The sequence below is a fragment of the Bufo bufo genome, chromosome 9 (assembly GCF_905171765.1).
Source record: "Bufo bufo chromosome 9, aBufBuf1.1, whole genome shotgun sequence".
NCBI classification, from domain to species: domain Eukaryota; kingdom Metazoa; phylum Chordata; class Amphibia; order Anura; family Bufonidae; genus Bufo; species Bufo bufo.
In genome coordinates, this window is record NC_053397.1 from 192,650,458 (window position 1) to 192,666,082 (window position 15,625).

At 40.8% G+C, this 15,625-nt stretch overlaps 1 protein-coding gene across 1 annotated transcript in view; it reads right to left on the minus strand.

Annotated features, from left to right (window-relative positions):
- The window catches only part of BRINP2 (BMP/retinoic acid inducible neural specific 2), a 331,421-nt gene that overhangs the window by 22,815 nt on the left and 292,981 nt on the right, over positions 1 to 15,625 (minus strand). Inside the window, 4 exon segments of the mRNA XM_040407224.1 lie at positions 7,121 to 7,136; positions 7,139 to 7,178; positions 7,180 to 7,242; positions 7,244 to 7,344. Of these exon segments, the coding sequence (XP_040263158.1) occupies positions 7,121 to 7,136; positions 7,139 to 7,178; positions 7,180 to 7,242; positions 7,244 to 7,344 (220 nt within the window).

Consider the following 15,625-nt stretch of genomic DNA (forward strand, 5'->3'; position numbering starts at 1 on the left):
TTCGCAATTAATTGACTTTCACTGTCAACACTCGCTTGAATGCACTGGTTGAGTATACTTTTGAATGTTCCTTTTTCCCAGAATTTTACTTGTTGCCATCTAATAGCTTAAGCTATTTACCAGCTCCTCTTTAAAGGTGAGGGTGATTACATAATTAAGCTGTAATTAAGCCTGAATCTAATTGTGTCCTGCCATGATGATGTATCCCATACAGTAGTGGCATCTCAGGGGAAAAGCCTCCTTCTTAGAAAGGTCAAAGGGATTTCTGTTTTTCTCGAAAAAAGCATGCAGAGAGCAATTAAGCGTCGAAAAAATACATTGAAGAGCGTCTAACCTACAATGTGCTCTGCTTAACGGGATGTGTCGCATATGGAACAATGCTTAATGGATCAGCAAAAAGGTGAGATGTTGTTATGTGCTCATGCCTCCATTAAAATCCTTTGGTCATCACTGCTATATAAAATATGGCTTGTATTCTTTCCCTCCCAGTGTTGTACCTATGTTCCTGTTCTCAGTAAAAGCCATTTTGTCTAATAAAAAAGAAAAAAGTTAATTATATGTGTTGCAAGAAAAAGGTTCACTGGATGAAAACCAAGTTTACTGTATCCGACACTATTACAGCACTTAGTACTTTGTGGCAACAGTGAACATAGTTACTTTGAAAGTCTTTCTAAACACTGCTTTTAACAACCATAAAATTGAGACGTAGGAGTCACTTCGTTTTTAGTGCATTTCTCTTATGTGCATTTTTTTTCTTTCTTTTTTTGCTATTTCATGTTGAATATCCCCCCCCCCCACTCTTCCTCTTATCAAGTTTTTTACAATAGATATATACAATGCATATTCCAGTTACCTGTACAACTTGATGTACAGGATATCATTCATTCACCAGCTCGAGATCTACTATACAATACAGAATCAACGATTCTTCTGATACTGTATGCAGAGTACGTATATCACAGCTATCAGAATAGATGTGGTCTGTATAGTCTGTAAATGTAATAAAACACCACTGAAATCTCATTTTCGTCACTTTTCTATTGTATTTAATCGTATTTAAAGCTTGCACAGAATTGAAAATGTCATTTTAAAGGGCTGTCTGTTCTTAAATGTTATAGACACTTTTTATATGAAAAAATAAATAAAAGATTTTCACATACTAGCGGTTATCAAATACAAAAAGGTTGCACTCCCGACATGTAGTTTGCAACCTGCTCCTAGCTTCTGACTTTTCTCATGTGGACGTGGTCCTCCTAGTAATATGTGCTAGATGGGAGGCCTGTGTGTCTAGGATCTGTTGCTTTTTACCCTGCAGAATGATATGTGTGCTCTTTCTTACCTATATACAGCATGTGTGCGCTACCCTACTCGGATCCTCTCCCCTCTCCCCACTGTGTACAACCTCCTGCTGCTATCTTTACTAGTGAGAGAAGGGAGGGTCAGAACAGAGAGAGTTATCAGAGCCAGGAACATAGCAGCTAGGTGAAGGGACTTATACACAATTTAAAGCTTTACAGAAGCAAAATGGAAGGGTTTTCTTTTATTTATTTTTTTAAGCATAGACTATTGAAACATACTCTTAATTTTGCATATAGAAATCAAATGAACAATAAAATACATCATACTAAGGCATTCAAACTTTGAACCTCCATTAATTAGTAATGCTTCATTTAACCTGCGGGGTGGTGCTACAGGGGAAATTAACACTAAGGTGGCCATGCATCTCAGAAAGCCCTTTTTCACTACTAGAATCATTTAATGTCATCTTATCTCCCTTAAGAACAAATGAAACGAGATGTTGAGATCCAACATTCTAGAGCCTTTTTTGCTCTACATGTGTAATCAGGGAAGAACCAGAGACCCCCCATACACATTAGATTATGGTCTGGTTCCATAATAATTGTAGGGTTTTACATTATACAGGTTTTGAAACATTATATTATTTTATTTATGCAGTGCAGTTCACATGAGACATCAAGTTTTTTGCTGCTCATTTGTTGCAAAAGTCACCCATATATTGCAGAGGATGAAATCCACTATAAAAAATCCACAGTATAAATTGTTATGCTGCTATTTTAAAATCTGCACTGCAGGCCAATTTGTAAAATTCGGTGAGGAATCTTTTTTCTGTGTGAGGATAAAAAAAATTTAAAATCTCATCCACTTTGCTGCTATTCTAAACACTGGAAAGATATCTCAACAGCTGTCAGCAGTTGTCATAACAGTCTGGCCAGGATGAAGAAGAAAGGACACCTGTGAGTCACTGAATTTATGAGGAGATATCACCTAAAAAAAAGTCTCTTTGTACAGTAGTCTAGGACCAATGGACTGACAACTGTCTGTTACCACTCACTATGCCAAAAGAAATGTCCCCACACTGTCTATTTATTATGTTATTTTTGGGTCTGTATTTATTTATCTGTCCTGGTATCTAAATTTATTTGTGTTTCTATAGAAGCTGGAGATGAACACAGTAGTGAGGGGGCGAAAGTTATCTTATCAGTAATGTTTACAGCTATTAGAAGTTGTCATAGCAGTCTGGGCAGGATGGAGAAGAAAAGGAATGAGAAAATGACTCACTGGATTTATTCAGGGCCTGTCACTTGTCCAGACATGTCTGTTTTAGAAATGCTTGTATTCAGGACTAACCACTAATTGGCACTTTGATGTTACCAATCCCTGGTCAAGAGAAAGTACCCCTACACTGTCTGATACTATTGGTGATCATTTGATAGTGCCATTGTGTAGCGATACAGTCTTTTCACATGGGAAACAATAACACTCAATTGCTATGATCATGGAGGCCTTTTTCTAAACACAATTGACCCATCCGAAGGCCAAAGCTACAGCTACTGGATTCCAGGCAAACTCTTCCCAGGGGCCCTCCACCTATCACGTGGCATTTATAAGGTGGAGCTGAGGAACCTTTGGGCCCCCCCCAGGAACTGTGAGCAATTGCTATGTCTGCACCCCTTATAGTTAAGCCTCTTATACTCTCATCTTATTAGTAGTGTTGATTGCGAATATTCTAATTGTGATTTTTATCGTGAATATCGGCACTTCGAGAATTCGTGAAGATGTAGAATATAGTACTATACATTCATAATTGCGAATATTCTATTATTATTTTTTTCATCAGTAACCTCTCTTCCTGCTTGTAGGCCAATGACAAGGCTGCAATATCTTTGACAGATCTTAGCAACATCCCTAGCAACCAATAGGAAAGTTGCCTACCCCTTTACTATATAAGAAACTCCCAGCAGCAATTTTTCTGCTGTTTTTTTTGCAGTTCTGAGAGAGAGAGAGAGAGAGAGAGAGAGAGCAGTGACATTGCTGTGCTCTGTGCCTTCATCCTATTCATTATCCAATTACATTAGATAATTGTTAGTTAGTTAGTTAGTTAGTTAGTTAGTTAGTTAGTAGCTCATATATACATTCACCTAAAGAATTATTAGGAACACCTGTTCTATTTCTCATTAATGCAATTATCTAGTCAACCACTCACATGGCAGTTGCTTCAATGCATGTAGGGTTGTGGTCCTGGTCAAGACAATCTCTGGAACTCCAAACTGAATGTCAGAATGGGAAAGAAAGGTGATTTAAGCAATATTGATTGTGGGCATGGTTGTTGGTGCCAGACGGGCCGGTCTGAGTATTTCACAATCTGCTCAGTTACTGGGATTTTCACACACAACCATTTCTAGGGTTTACAAAGAATGGTGTGAGAAGGGAAAAACATCCAGTATGCGGCAGTCCTCTTGGCGAAAATGCCTTGTGGATGCTAGAGGTCAGAGGAGAAATGGGCCGACTGATTCAAGCTGATAGAAGAGCAACGTTGACTGAAATAACCACTCGTTACAACCGAGGTATGCAGCAAAGCATTTGTGAAGCCACAACACGCACAACCTTGAGGCGGATGGGCTACAAACAGCAGAAGACCCCACCGAGTGCCACTCATCTCCACTACAAATAGGAAAAAGAGGCTACAATTTGCACGAGCTCACCAAAATTGGACTGTTGAAGACTGGAAAAATGTTGCCTGGTCTGATGAGTCTCGTTTTCTGTGAGACATTAAATGGTAGAGTCCGAATTTGGCGTAAACAGAATGAGAACATGTATCCATCATGCCTTGTTACCACTGTGCAGGCTGGTGGTGGTGGTGTAATGGTGTGGGGATGTTTTCTGGGCACACTTTATGCCCCTTAGTGCCAATTGGGCATCATTTAAATGCCACAGCTACCTGAGCATTGTTTCTGACCATGTCCATCCCTTCATGACCACCATGTACCCATCCTCTGATGGCTACTTCCAGCAGTATATGCACCAGGTCACAAAGCTCGAATCATTTTCAAATTGGTTTCTTGAACATGACAATGAGTTCACTGTACTAAAATGGCCCCCTCAGTCACACAGATCTCAACCCAATAGAGCATCTTTGGGATGTGGTGGGACGGAAGCTTCGTGCCCTGGATGTGCATCCCTCAAATCTCCATCATCTGCAAGATGCTATCCTATCAATATGGGCCAACATTCTAAAGAATGCTATCAGCACCTTGTGGAATCAATCCACGTAGAATTAAGGCAGTTCTGAAGGCAAAAGGGGGTCCAACACCGTATTAGTATGGTGTTCCTAATAATCTTTAGGTGAGTGTATATACAGATAGTGGGAGATAGTCAGTGTAGGTTAGATAGTGATATAGTGTAGCTGATAGGTTCCAGTGCAGGGTGTTAGGTAAGTGTGATAGGAATTACTGTTTTTCTGCTGTCCATACATACATGCTACAGACACAGTGCTGTGAAGTCACAACAATACGTAATATGCACCAATAAGTAATACTACTCAGACCTGATAAAATGTGAAGTTGCATGTATTGTGCAAAAAATATGCTCATCATTAGTGCTGATTTGCGCAATCACTAAAATAATGACTGGAGATGACAAATTCTAGAATTCACAAAATTTATTTGCAAATACTCTGCGAAGAATTTGCAAAATATTGCGAAATGAATATTGCCTATGGCCGCTCATCACTACTTATAAGCAATCTATGACCAAAAGATTTTTTACTTTATAAAAACAAGATGAACGCTAGTACTCACCACCAGTAAGTTCTGGTTTTTCAGTGGTCTCAAAAATAGGTTAATGGAATTTTTTTTTCTATGTGATTTTAATTCTGCTTTGATAAATTACACTTTGGGCACATTTGATTATGAAATGCAATTTGCACATTCCTGTTAAATTATAAGCTATAGATTGGCGAGACCTAGAAACATACTGAAATAAAAGAGATAAAATGTGGTCCCCAAATGACCCCGCTTCCACTACAATGCATAAATCTCTATTTACTGTAAGGAAACATCTTTATAGGGCCCGGGACTCCCTGGCCATTAATAAAAAGCCCGGATTAGTCAGTTTTTGCTTTGCTGAGTTATTACTAGTAGTCCAGTTCTATTATAAGAGCTATATTAGCGTGGTTGCCTCATTTAGTTTTAATTATTACTTTTTTAATTTAAATGTTAACATGTACTTTAATATAATAAATATGTTATGTATGCCAAGATGATTAAATCTGCGCAGCCGACAGCCTAAGCAATGGATGAGGTTAACAGTACAGGTAAAGATGTTAAGGTTGCTGTAATTATCCTCCAGAAAAACATTATGGGAAAGGAAATGTAAACTTGTTATCAGTAAATCACTAATGAACAAATCGTCTTTTCCAGGAATAATACACAAAAGCCGCATTTTAGTTTCTATATTACAGCTTTAACTCCAGTGCCCTCTGTGCTTTTAATGAATTGAATGTTCTATAGTGATTCTAAGGCTAGTTTCACACTTGCAGCAGGAACTCCCGCCAGACTTTACTGCCCTCCTGCAGCACCCTATTGACTATAATAGGGACCGGCCTGGCAGATTTCTGGCTGCTACCTGGCAAATATGTTGAGAATAGGCCAGACAAAACACTGCCGGTCTGTCGGACCTGCCAACTGGAACACCTGGCCGTGGGGTGTGAAAGAAGCCTAAGTTCAGTAGGACCAAAGGGGTCCTGGATGCTGTTACGTTAATATGTCAACTGTATTATGGCTGCCTGAAACTGTAGCAGATCTAAGTTTGCCAAACACAGTAGTTCATCGACTGTAATTTTACATAGGACTGCATAAGAACTAAATTCCACTTTCAGATGTGCTACTTTTGCAGATGTAGTATGGCTAGATGTGTTAATTAAGTCTTCTGTAATGTGCAGTATGAAATGTACCATCAGCCAACAATATTGCAGAGGTTTATCCCCAAGAAGCTTTGAAAGCTCTGTAGTATAGTGCCATATGTAGGCACCAATTGTGCCTATCGCTGTGAAGTCCATAGCCGTACAGACTCGTCGAGAGATATATTATAGGCTTTACAGCAGAAAACTGGTGTTCAAAAGATAAAAACTTTGGTTCATGTCTCATTTGCACAAAAATTTGCCACTTTTGCTCATTTTATGCTGCTCACACCACTTTTTCCAAAACCTGGTCAAAGCTCCTAGCTGTTGCAGATTTGTCTTTTTGGAGCACAGAGTGCCAGAGATATGCCTAATTTTCTTAACAGGCATTGATAAATTAGGCTCATCTCACTCAAGATCACAGGGGATCATGATTGGAGTGGAAAATGCCAGTCTTGATAAATCTCCCCCTTCATGTGCAATGTACAGGTTCTGCTCACATGGCATGGAGCCTATGGGCATGTTCTGTGTCAGAAATCCATGGCTGATCTTTGGATTTCTATTTGAATGTTCAGTTTGACATGGTGCCGATCCACATGCCCACATTTGTCCACCTACCATAGTTTTGCTTAATGTCCATACTAAATCTCGGTAAAAAACTGTTTAAGTTGCTTAGAAAACTGTACAATGTAATGATCCGCACATACAGTGGTTTCATTTAGGAATAAAATTGTTAAATAGATGGACATTTAAGAATTGAAACTGTATTTTTCTTTCTTTTTTTCTTTCTGTAATTCCCCCTTTTAAATTTTTTTATATGTGATGTAACCCACATTTTGTAAAAAGATATAAACAAATCCATTTGGCACAAAATATTGAGCTTTTAAGAAAAGGACACATACTGGTATGCATTTTACTAACCTTTCCCGCAGTAATTATACTGAGGCTGGTGGAGGCAGTGTTTGCTAAGGTTAATCAGAACGTCTCATTTGGCGTTGACACTTGGACAGAAGCTGCTTGAACCCTGCTCTTAGCTGTTCATTAGCGTCGGGCGAGATGAAGGTCTACATTCCAAAGTCTTGAAATAGTAGAGATGTTGAGGAAACGGTCGGTTGGCAAATTCTTCAGAAAAGCTCGAAACTCTGCTTTGGAAATAATTAGCATCAATAAATTAAAGGGGTTCTTCACTCTGGACAATTCCTACTTCTTAGAAGGGTTACATGACAATAAATTTGTCAAAATGTTCCCTACTGATAGATCCTTAGAGATCATAAGTAATCTGTATGGAAACTAGGCAATAAGTCGTCAGTTTTCCTGCAGCACCACCCACAGGAGCAAGCATTACATAGTGAAAATTAAAAATTAGAGGGTTGTCTGTGTAATCCAGGACAGGACAGGTCTTCCAGAGAAGAAGATATATCCTTTGTACATGGTCTCCTCTCTAGCCAAGAGATGAGGATCCTAAAGAGGAGATGACATTCTATATCCTCAGATTTACTTAGAAGGGTACTTGAAAATAGATTTTCTAAATTGGACAACGTCTTTAAGCTATAAATTCAAGAAGCAATAAAAAGTGTATTCAATTATTTGCATTTTCATGAAGATAACTCCTAGTCTGATTGGGTGTAGCTTCAGAAAATCCTGATGATCAGCTGTAACTGGCAAGTTGCAGATGGTCATTACCTTTCACTGTAATGTCGTAAAACATGGATAGGATTGGTTTGCCCTTATACATAGTCACATAGTTGATAAACGGTTGAAAAAAGACATAAGTCCATCAAGTTCAACCAAGGATAGGTGGGGACGCGAATCCAGAAGAAGTGAGACTCAGATTTCTACACATTTTTATAAGCATTAATGTTGTTTACTTTTAAGAATTCATCTAAACCCTTTTTAAAAACTGTCCACTGTTCCTGCTGTGACCACGTCCTGAGGAAGTCTATTCCACAGATTCACATTTCTTACAGTAAAGAAGCTTTGACGCTCTGGAGACTGAACTTTTTCTTCTCCAGTCGGAGGCAGTGCCCCCCTTGTCTTTGAGGGCATTTTACATGGAACAGTTTTTCACAGTATTTTTTGTATGGCCCATTTATATATTTGTATAGGTTAATCATGTCTCCCCTTAGACGTCTCTTCTCAAGACTAAATAAATTCAATTCTTTGAATATTTCTTCATAACTAAGACCATCCATGCCCCTTATCAGTTTAGTCGCTCTCCTCCGTCCTTTCTATGGACTGGTGCCGAGAACTGAACTGCATATTCCAGATGAGACTGCACCAACGCTTTGTAAAGTGGTAATATTACATCCCTGCTCCGCGAGTCCATGCCTAGTTTAATGCATGACAATATCCTGGTGGCCTTAGAAGCAGCTGATTGACATTGTATGCTGTTATTTAATCTACCATCTACAAGGACACCCAAATCCTTCTCTATAAGTAACTCTCCCATTGTTACATCACCTAGGACATATGAAGCATGTAGATTATTACTACCAAGATGCATAACTTTACATTTATCCACATTGAACCTCATTTGCCAAGTTGATGCCCAATCACTAAGAGTGTTCAAGTCAACTTGTAGTTTATGGACATCTTCCATAGACTGTACAGTACTACATAGCTTAGTGTCATCTGCAAAAATAGAAATGGTGCTATTAATCCCGTCCCCAATATCATAAATTAATAAATTAAATAATAGAGGGCCCCAGCACTGAACCTTGGGGACTTACACTGCGTGCAGAATTATTAGGCAAATGAGTATTTTGACCACATCATCCTCTTTATGCATGTTGTCTTACTCCAAGCTGTATAGGCTCGAAAGCCTACTACCAATTAAGCATATTGGGTGATGTGCATCGCTGTAATGAGAAGGGGTGTGGTCTAATGACATCAACACCCTATATTAGTGTGGCATAATTATTAGGCAACTTCCTTTCCTTTGGCAAAATGGGTCAAAAGAAGGACTTGACAGGCTCAGAAAAGTCAAAAATAGTGAGATATCTTGCAGAGGGATGCAGCACTCTTAAAATTGCAAAGCTTCTGAAGCGTGATCATCGAACAATCAAGCGTTTCATTCAAAATAGTCAACAGGGTCGCAAGAAGCGTGTGGAAAAACCAAGGCGCAAAATAACTGCCCATGAACTGAGAAAAGTCAAGCGTGCAGCTGCCAAGATGCCACTTGCCACCAGTTTGGCCATATTTCAGAGCTGCAACATCACTGGAGTGCCCAAAAGCACAAGGTGTGCAATACTCAGAGACATGGCCAAGGTAAGAAAGGCTGAAAGACGACCACCACTGAACAAGACACACAAGCTGAAACGTCAAGACTGGGCCAAGAAATATCTCAAGACTGATTTTTCTAAGGTTTTATGGACTGATGAAATGAGAGTGAGTCTTGATGGGCCAGATGGATGGGCCCGTGGCTGGACTGGTAAAGGGCAGAGAGCTCCAGTCCGACTCAGACGCCAGCAAGGTGGAGGTGGAGTACTGGTTTGGGCTGGTATCATCAAAGATGAGCTTGTTGGGCCTTTTCGGGTTGAGGATGGAGTCAAGCTCAACTCCCAGTCCTACTGCCAGTTTCTGGAAGACACCTTCTTCAAGCAGTGGTACAGGAAGAAGTCTGCATCCTTCAAGAAAACATGATTTTCATGCAGGACAATGCTCCATCACACGCGTCCAAGTACTCCACAGCGTGGCTGGCAAGAAAGGGTATAAAAGAAGAAAATCTAATGACATGGCCTCCTTTTTCACCTGATCTGAACCCCATTAAGAACCTGTGGTCCATCATCAAATGTGAGATTTACAAGGAGGGAAAACAGTACACCTCTCTGAACAGTGTCTGGGAGGCTGTGGTTGCTGCTGCACGCAATGTTGATGGTGAACAGATCAAAACACTGACAGAATCCATGGATGGCAGGCTTTTGAGTGTCCTTGCAAAGAAAGGTGGCTATATTGGTCACTGATTTGTTTTTGTTTTGTTTTTGAATGTCAGAAATGTATATTTGTGATGTTGAGATGTTATATTGGTTTCACTGGTAAAAATAAATAATTGAAATGGGTATATATTTGTTTTTTTTTATGTTGCCTAATAATTATGCACAGTAATAGTCACCTGCACACACAGATATCCCCCTAAAATAGCTAAAACTAAAAACAAACTAAAAACTACTTCCAAAAATATTCAGCTTTGATATTAATGAGTTTTTTGGGTTCATTGAGAACATGGTTGTTGTTCAATAATAAAATTAATCCTCAAAAATACAATTTGCCTAATAATTCTGCACTCCCTGTATAACCCGGGACTATTCTGAATAGGAATCATTGACCACAACTCTCTGGACACGGTCCTTCAGCCAGTTTTCAATCTAATTACAAGCTATACTTTCAAGCCTAGCGGTCTATAATTGCCTGTGAAGGACCTAGATCCTCTTTTGAATAGGGGCACCACATTTCCTTGCCCCAATCACTTGGCACTGTACCAGTACCTAGAGAATCTTTAAAAATTATAAACAGGGCACAGCAGTGACTGAACTGAACTCTTTAAGCACTCTTAATCCATCTGGACCCGAAGCCTTGTTCACATTTACCTTATTTAACTTAGTCTTGGACCATATCTACAGTTAGCCAATTAAGCATATTACTGGATGTATTAACAGCCCCAGCACCACAGATATCAGCTCCTTCTCTTCATTTGTATATACAGAGCTAAAAAAAAATACATTTAGTAACTCTGCCTTTTCCTTATCTTCAGTGACTACCCCCCCTCCTTACCATTATTTAGGGGACCTACCTGCTCGGACCTTGATTTTTAAGCATTTATATATTTAAAGAATTTTTGGGGATTTGCTTTGCTCTCTTTTGCCATCTTCTGTTTGTCTTGTATTTTTGTTAATTTTATCACCTTTTTACAGATTTTATTAATCTCTTTGTAATCTTCAAAACGCTACAGCTGACCGCTCATATTTGTATTTTTTAAATGACCTTTTTTTGTCTTTTATTGCACTTTTTACAGTAGCTATAAGCCATGGGGGGTTTCATTTTAGCCGTTTGTACTTGTTACCTAAATGGAATACATTTTTTAGTGCAATTACTCAATGTGGATTTAAAGCTCTCCTGTTTATCCTCAGTATTAGGCTTATTGCACACGACAGTATATTTTCACAGTCCGCAAAACGGGGTCCCGTTTTTCCGTGATCCATGACCGTTTTATCGTCCGTGGGTCTTCCTTGATTTTTGGAGGATCCTCGGACATGAAAAAAAAGTCGTTCTGGTGTCCGCCTGGCCGTGCGGAGCCAAACGGATCCGTCCTGAGACTCCTGAATTACAATGCAAGTCAATGGGGACGGATCCGTTTGACGTTGACACAATATGGTGCCATTTCAAACGGATCCGTTTCCCATTGATTTTCAATGTAAAGTCTGGAGTCCCTTTTATACCATCGGATCGGAGTTTTCTCCAATCCGATGGTATATTTTAACTTGAAGCGTCCCCATCACCATGGGAACGCCTCTATGTTAGAATATACTGTCGGATATGAGTTAGATCGTGAAACCTCATTTCCGACAGTACATTCTAACACAGAGGCGTTTCCATGGTGATGGGGACGCTTCTAGTTAGAATATACTACAAACTGTGTACATGACTGCCCCCTGCTGCCTAGCAGTATCCGATCTCTTACAGGGGGCCGTGATCAGCACAATTAACCCCTCAGGTGCCGCACCTAAAGGGGTTAATTGTACTATCATATCCCCCTGTAAGAGATCAGGGCTGCCAGGCAGCAGGGGCAGACCCCCCCCCCCTCCCCAGTTTGAATATCATTGGTGGCCATTGCGGCCCCCCCCCTTCCTCCCTCTATTGTAATAATTCGTTGGTGGCACAGTGTGCGCCCCCCCCCCCCTTCCTCCCTCTATTGTAATAAATCGTTGGTGGCACAGTGTGCGCCCCCCATCGGCCCCCCCTCCCTCTATAGCATTAACAACATTGGTGGCCAGTGTGCAGCCTCCCATCTCCCCCCCCCCCTGATCATTGGTGGCAGCGGGTTACTAGCAATAGTACAATAGTAAAAGATTCATACTTACCTGGGAGCTGCGATGTTCGTGTCCGGCCGGGAGCTCCTCCTACTGGGAAGTGACAGTTCATTTAGCAATGCGCCGCACAGACCCTGTCACTTACCAGTAGGTGGAGCTCCCGGCCGGACACGAACATCGCAGCAGCCACCAGCAGGTAAGTATGAATCTTCTACTATTGTACTATTGCTAAGTAACCATGGCAACCAGGACTGTAGTAGCGTCCTGGTTGCCATGGTTACCGATCGGAGCCCCAGCGATTAAACTGGACTCCGATCGGAACTCCGCTGCCACCAATGATGGGGGGGGGGGGAGATGGGAGGCCGCACACTGGCCAACAATGTTGTAATGTTGTTAATGCTATAGAGGGAGGAGGGGCCGATGGGGGGCGCACACTGTGCCACCAACGAATTATTACAATAGAGGGAGGGAGGGGGGGGGCGCACACTGTGCCACCAATGAATAATTACAATAGAGGGAGGGGGGGGGCCGCACTGGCCACCAACCTATTATTACAATCGAGGGGGGGGGGGCGCACTGGCCACCAATGATATTCAAACTGAGGAGGGGGGGAGGGTCTGCCCCCTGCTGCCTGGCAGCCCTGATCTCTTACAGGGGGATATGATAGTACAATTAACCCATTCAGGGACCGCACCTGAAGGGGTTAATTGTGCTGATCACGGCCCCCTGTAAGAGATCCGGTGCTGCCAGGCAGCAGGGGGCAGTCTTGTACACAGTTTGTAGTGTATTCTAACTAGAAGCATCCCCATCACCATGGGAACGCTTCTGTGTTAGAATATACTGTCGGTTCTGAGTTTTCACGAAGTGAAAACTCAGCTATGAAAAATCTTTTATGCAGACGGATCTTCGGATCCGTCTGTATAAAAAGTAACCTACGGCCACGGATCACGGACACGGATGCCAATCTTGTGTGCATCCGTGTTCTTTCACGGACCCATTGACTTGAATGGGTCCGTGAACCGTTGGCCGTGAAAAAAATAGGACAGGTCATATTTTTTTCACGGCCAGGAAACACTTATCTCGGATGCGGCTGCAAAACGGTGCATTTTCCGTTTTTTCCACGGACCCATTGAAAGTCATGGGGTCCGCGAAAAAAAACGGCACAACGGCCACGGGTGCACACAACGGTCGTGTGAAAGAGGCCTTATTATGTGACAGTAGCTGCTCCCAGTCTATGCCCTGAAATGCTGCCTCAACGCAGGGAAATTGTCCTTTTAAAAATTCTGTGTCTTTGCTCTGTCTGACAGAGTATGCTTCTTATAGTTTAGGGGGAATATAATTATATTGTGGTCACTATTACCTAGTGCTTCTCGAACAGTAAAATCCCAACAAGTTCTGCATCATTAGAAATTACCAGATCCAACAGAGCATCACCCCTGGTGGGAGCTTCTACAAACTTGCCCATAAAGTAGTCCTGCAGCAAGTTGAGGAATTTTCTCCCCTTTGCGATTGAGGCAGAATCATGACCCCAGTCAATGTCTGGGTAGTTAAAATCTCCCATTATGACCAATGTACCAGCCTGTGCCACTTGCTCTATTTGGTTATACAGTTGCATTTCTATCTCCTCTGTGATGTTAGGGAGTCTATAGATTACACCAAGTATTATTTTTTCAGTGTTTATATCCCTTTGAACTTCCTCTATAAGGTTTCCACATCCTCACCCACAATTGCCTCTTTCACACTTGTCTTCAGATCACTCCTCATATACAGTCACACGCCACCACCTTTTCTATTGACCCGTATTTTCTAAATAGTGTAAACCCCTCAATATTTACAGCCCAGTCATGCAAAGAATCCAACCATGTCTCAGCCACACCAACTACATCTACAGTACGTGTTCTTCTAGTACCATAGCCTCCAGATCCCGCATTTTTCTAGCTAGGACTTCTGGCAGTTGTGAAAATACATTTTAAATTATTATTACCTGTAAAGTAAATATCTGGGATTTTTGGGTTACTATGCTAGTGGCACTAGTCAAGTTAATGTAGTGACGTCCCAGTGGAAATCCTCTTCAGTGATGTCTATATGCATTAATAGAGTGTATGAGTAAGGGTTGTTGTGGAGAAACAATCCAAATAAACTGTGATGACGGGGTTTGTCAGCTATTTTCATTGTGGTAACCCTAAGTATGGATAGTGTTTTATATGAAGGACCGCGCTGCTTCAATCTCCATAGATAGATTTTTCATAGCAGGATTTTTCCGCACTTCCTAAATGTAGTATACAGTATACGAATCCTCACAGTCGCTCACATGATGTGCCAGATAGTGAAGTACCACCACAAAAGGTATAAAAGTACAATTTATTATACTCACAAACACGAATGTTTTAAAATTCCTTAAAACATAGCCTTGTGTTCAGACCCGACCCCGGTTTCGCTTGACGCTTCGTCTGGGGCGAACAACTACTGACTTCTGGGCTGTCTAATAAATCAATGGTACTCCGCCCTCTCTCTCAACAGGTTAACATCGTTAAAATTCACTTAAAAATATTCACATGTTCATTATAAACTAAAATTGTCCAGCTCGAATCAGACATATAATATCTTTACATTCAATAAAATAATCGATAGCAATAATCCATAAGCTTGCTACCATCGTTATATGGATTATTGCTATCGATTATTTTATTGAATTTTATTGAGTATTGTCATGTACTGATTGTCCAGTTGCATATTGTTAACAGTCACTGTATGGAAAGCTGCTGCTCAATTTGCTCAATTTGGTTTTTATGATAACAGTACATTTTATGTAATTGCCAATCTATTGGTTTTAGCACTAAATAATATAAGCTCATATTTGTTCAAACCGCATGGTCACGGTTTTCTATATATATTTATTCTATTTCTATTGAGTGAGTGGTCTCAATTTACAGGTGCACCTGTTGGTGTTCATTTCTCCTAGTGCGACATCTCATTTATTGATATAATATCTTTACATTGTCACATAAGATCGCATACCAGCAGTACTCAATTGGAACCCCTACAGATATATCAAAAGCTTTTTTATATAAGCGGACAATTTTCAATCACACCCTTCAACCACCACATATTCACTATTGTTGTTCCACTTTCATTCACAAAATACGGGACCCGATCACATGGTCCCTACCACCAATAAGGAGTCTTTTCGCATAACTGACTCCGGAGATAGAAAGGAGATGAAAGTCCTACACCATATATCGCAACCAACTGTAAGTGCTATACTAGGCATGGCTTTAGATCAAATTCAACATTTAAGCCGTCTGGCTGCAATGTCCCCAACTTATAAATCCACTCAACCTCACATTTGTTGATTCTAGCAATCTGGTCTCCACCCCGCCAGTGTGGTTTAACCAGTTCC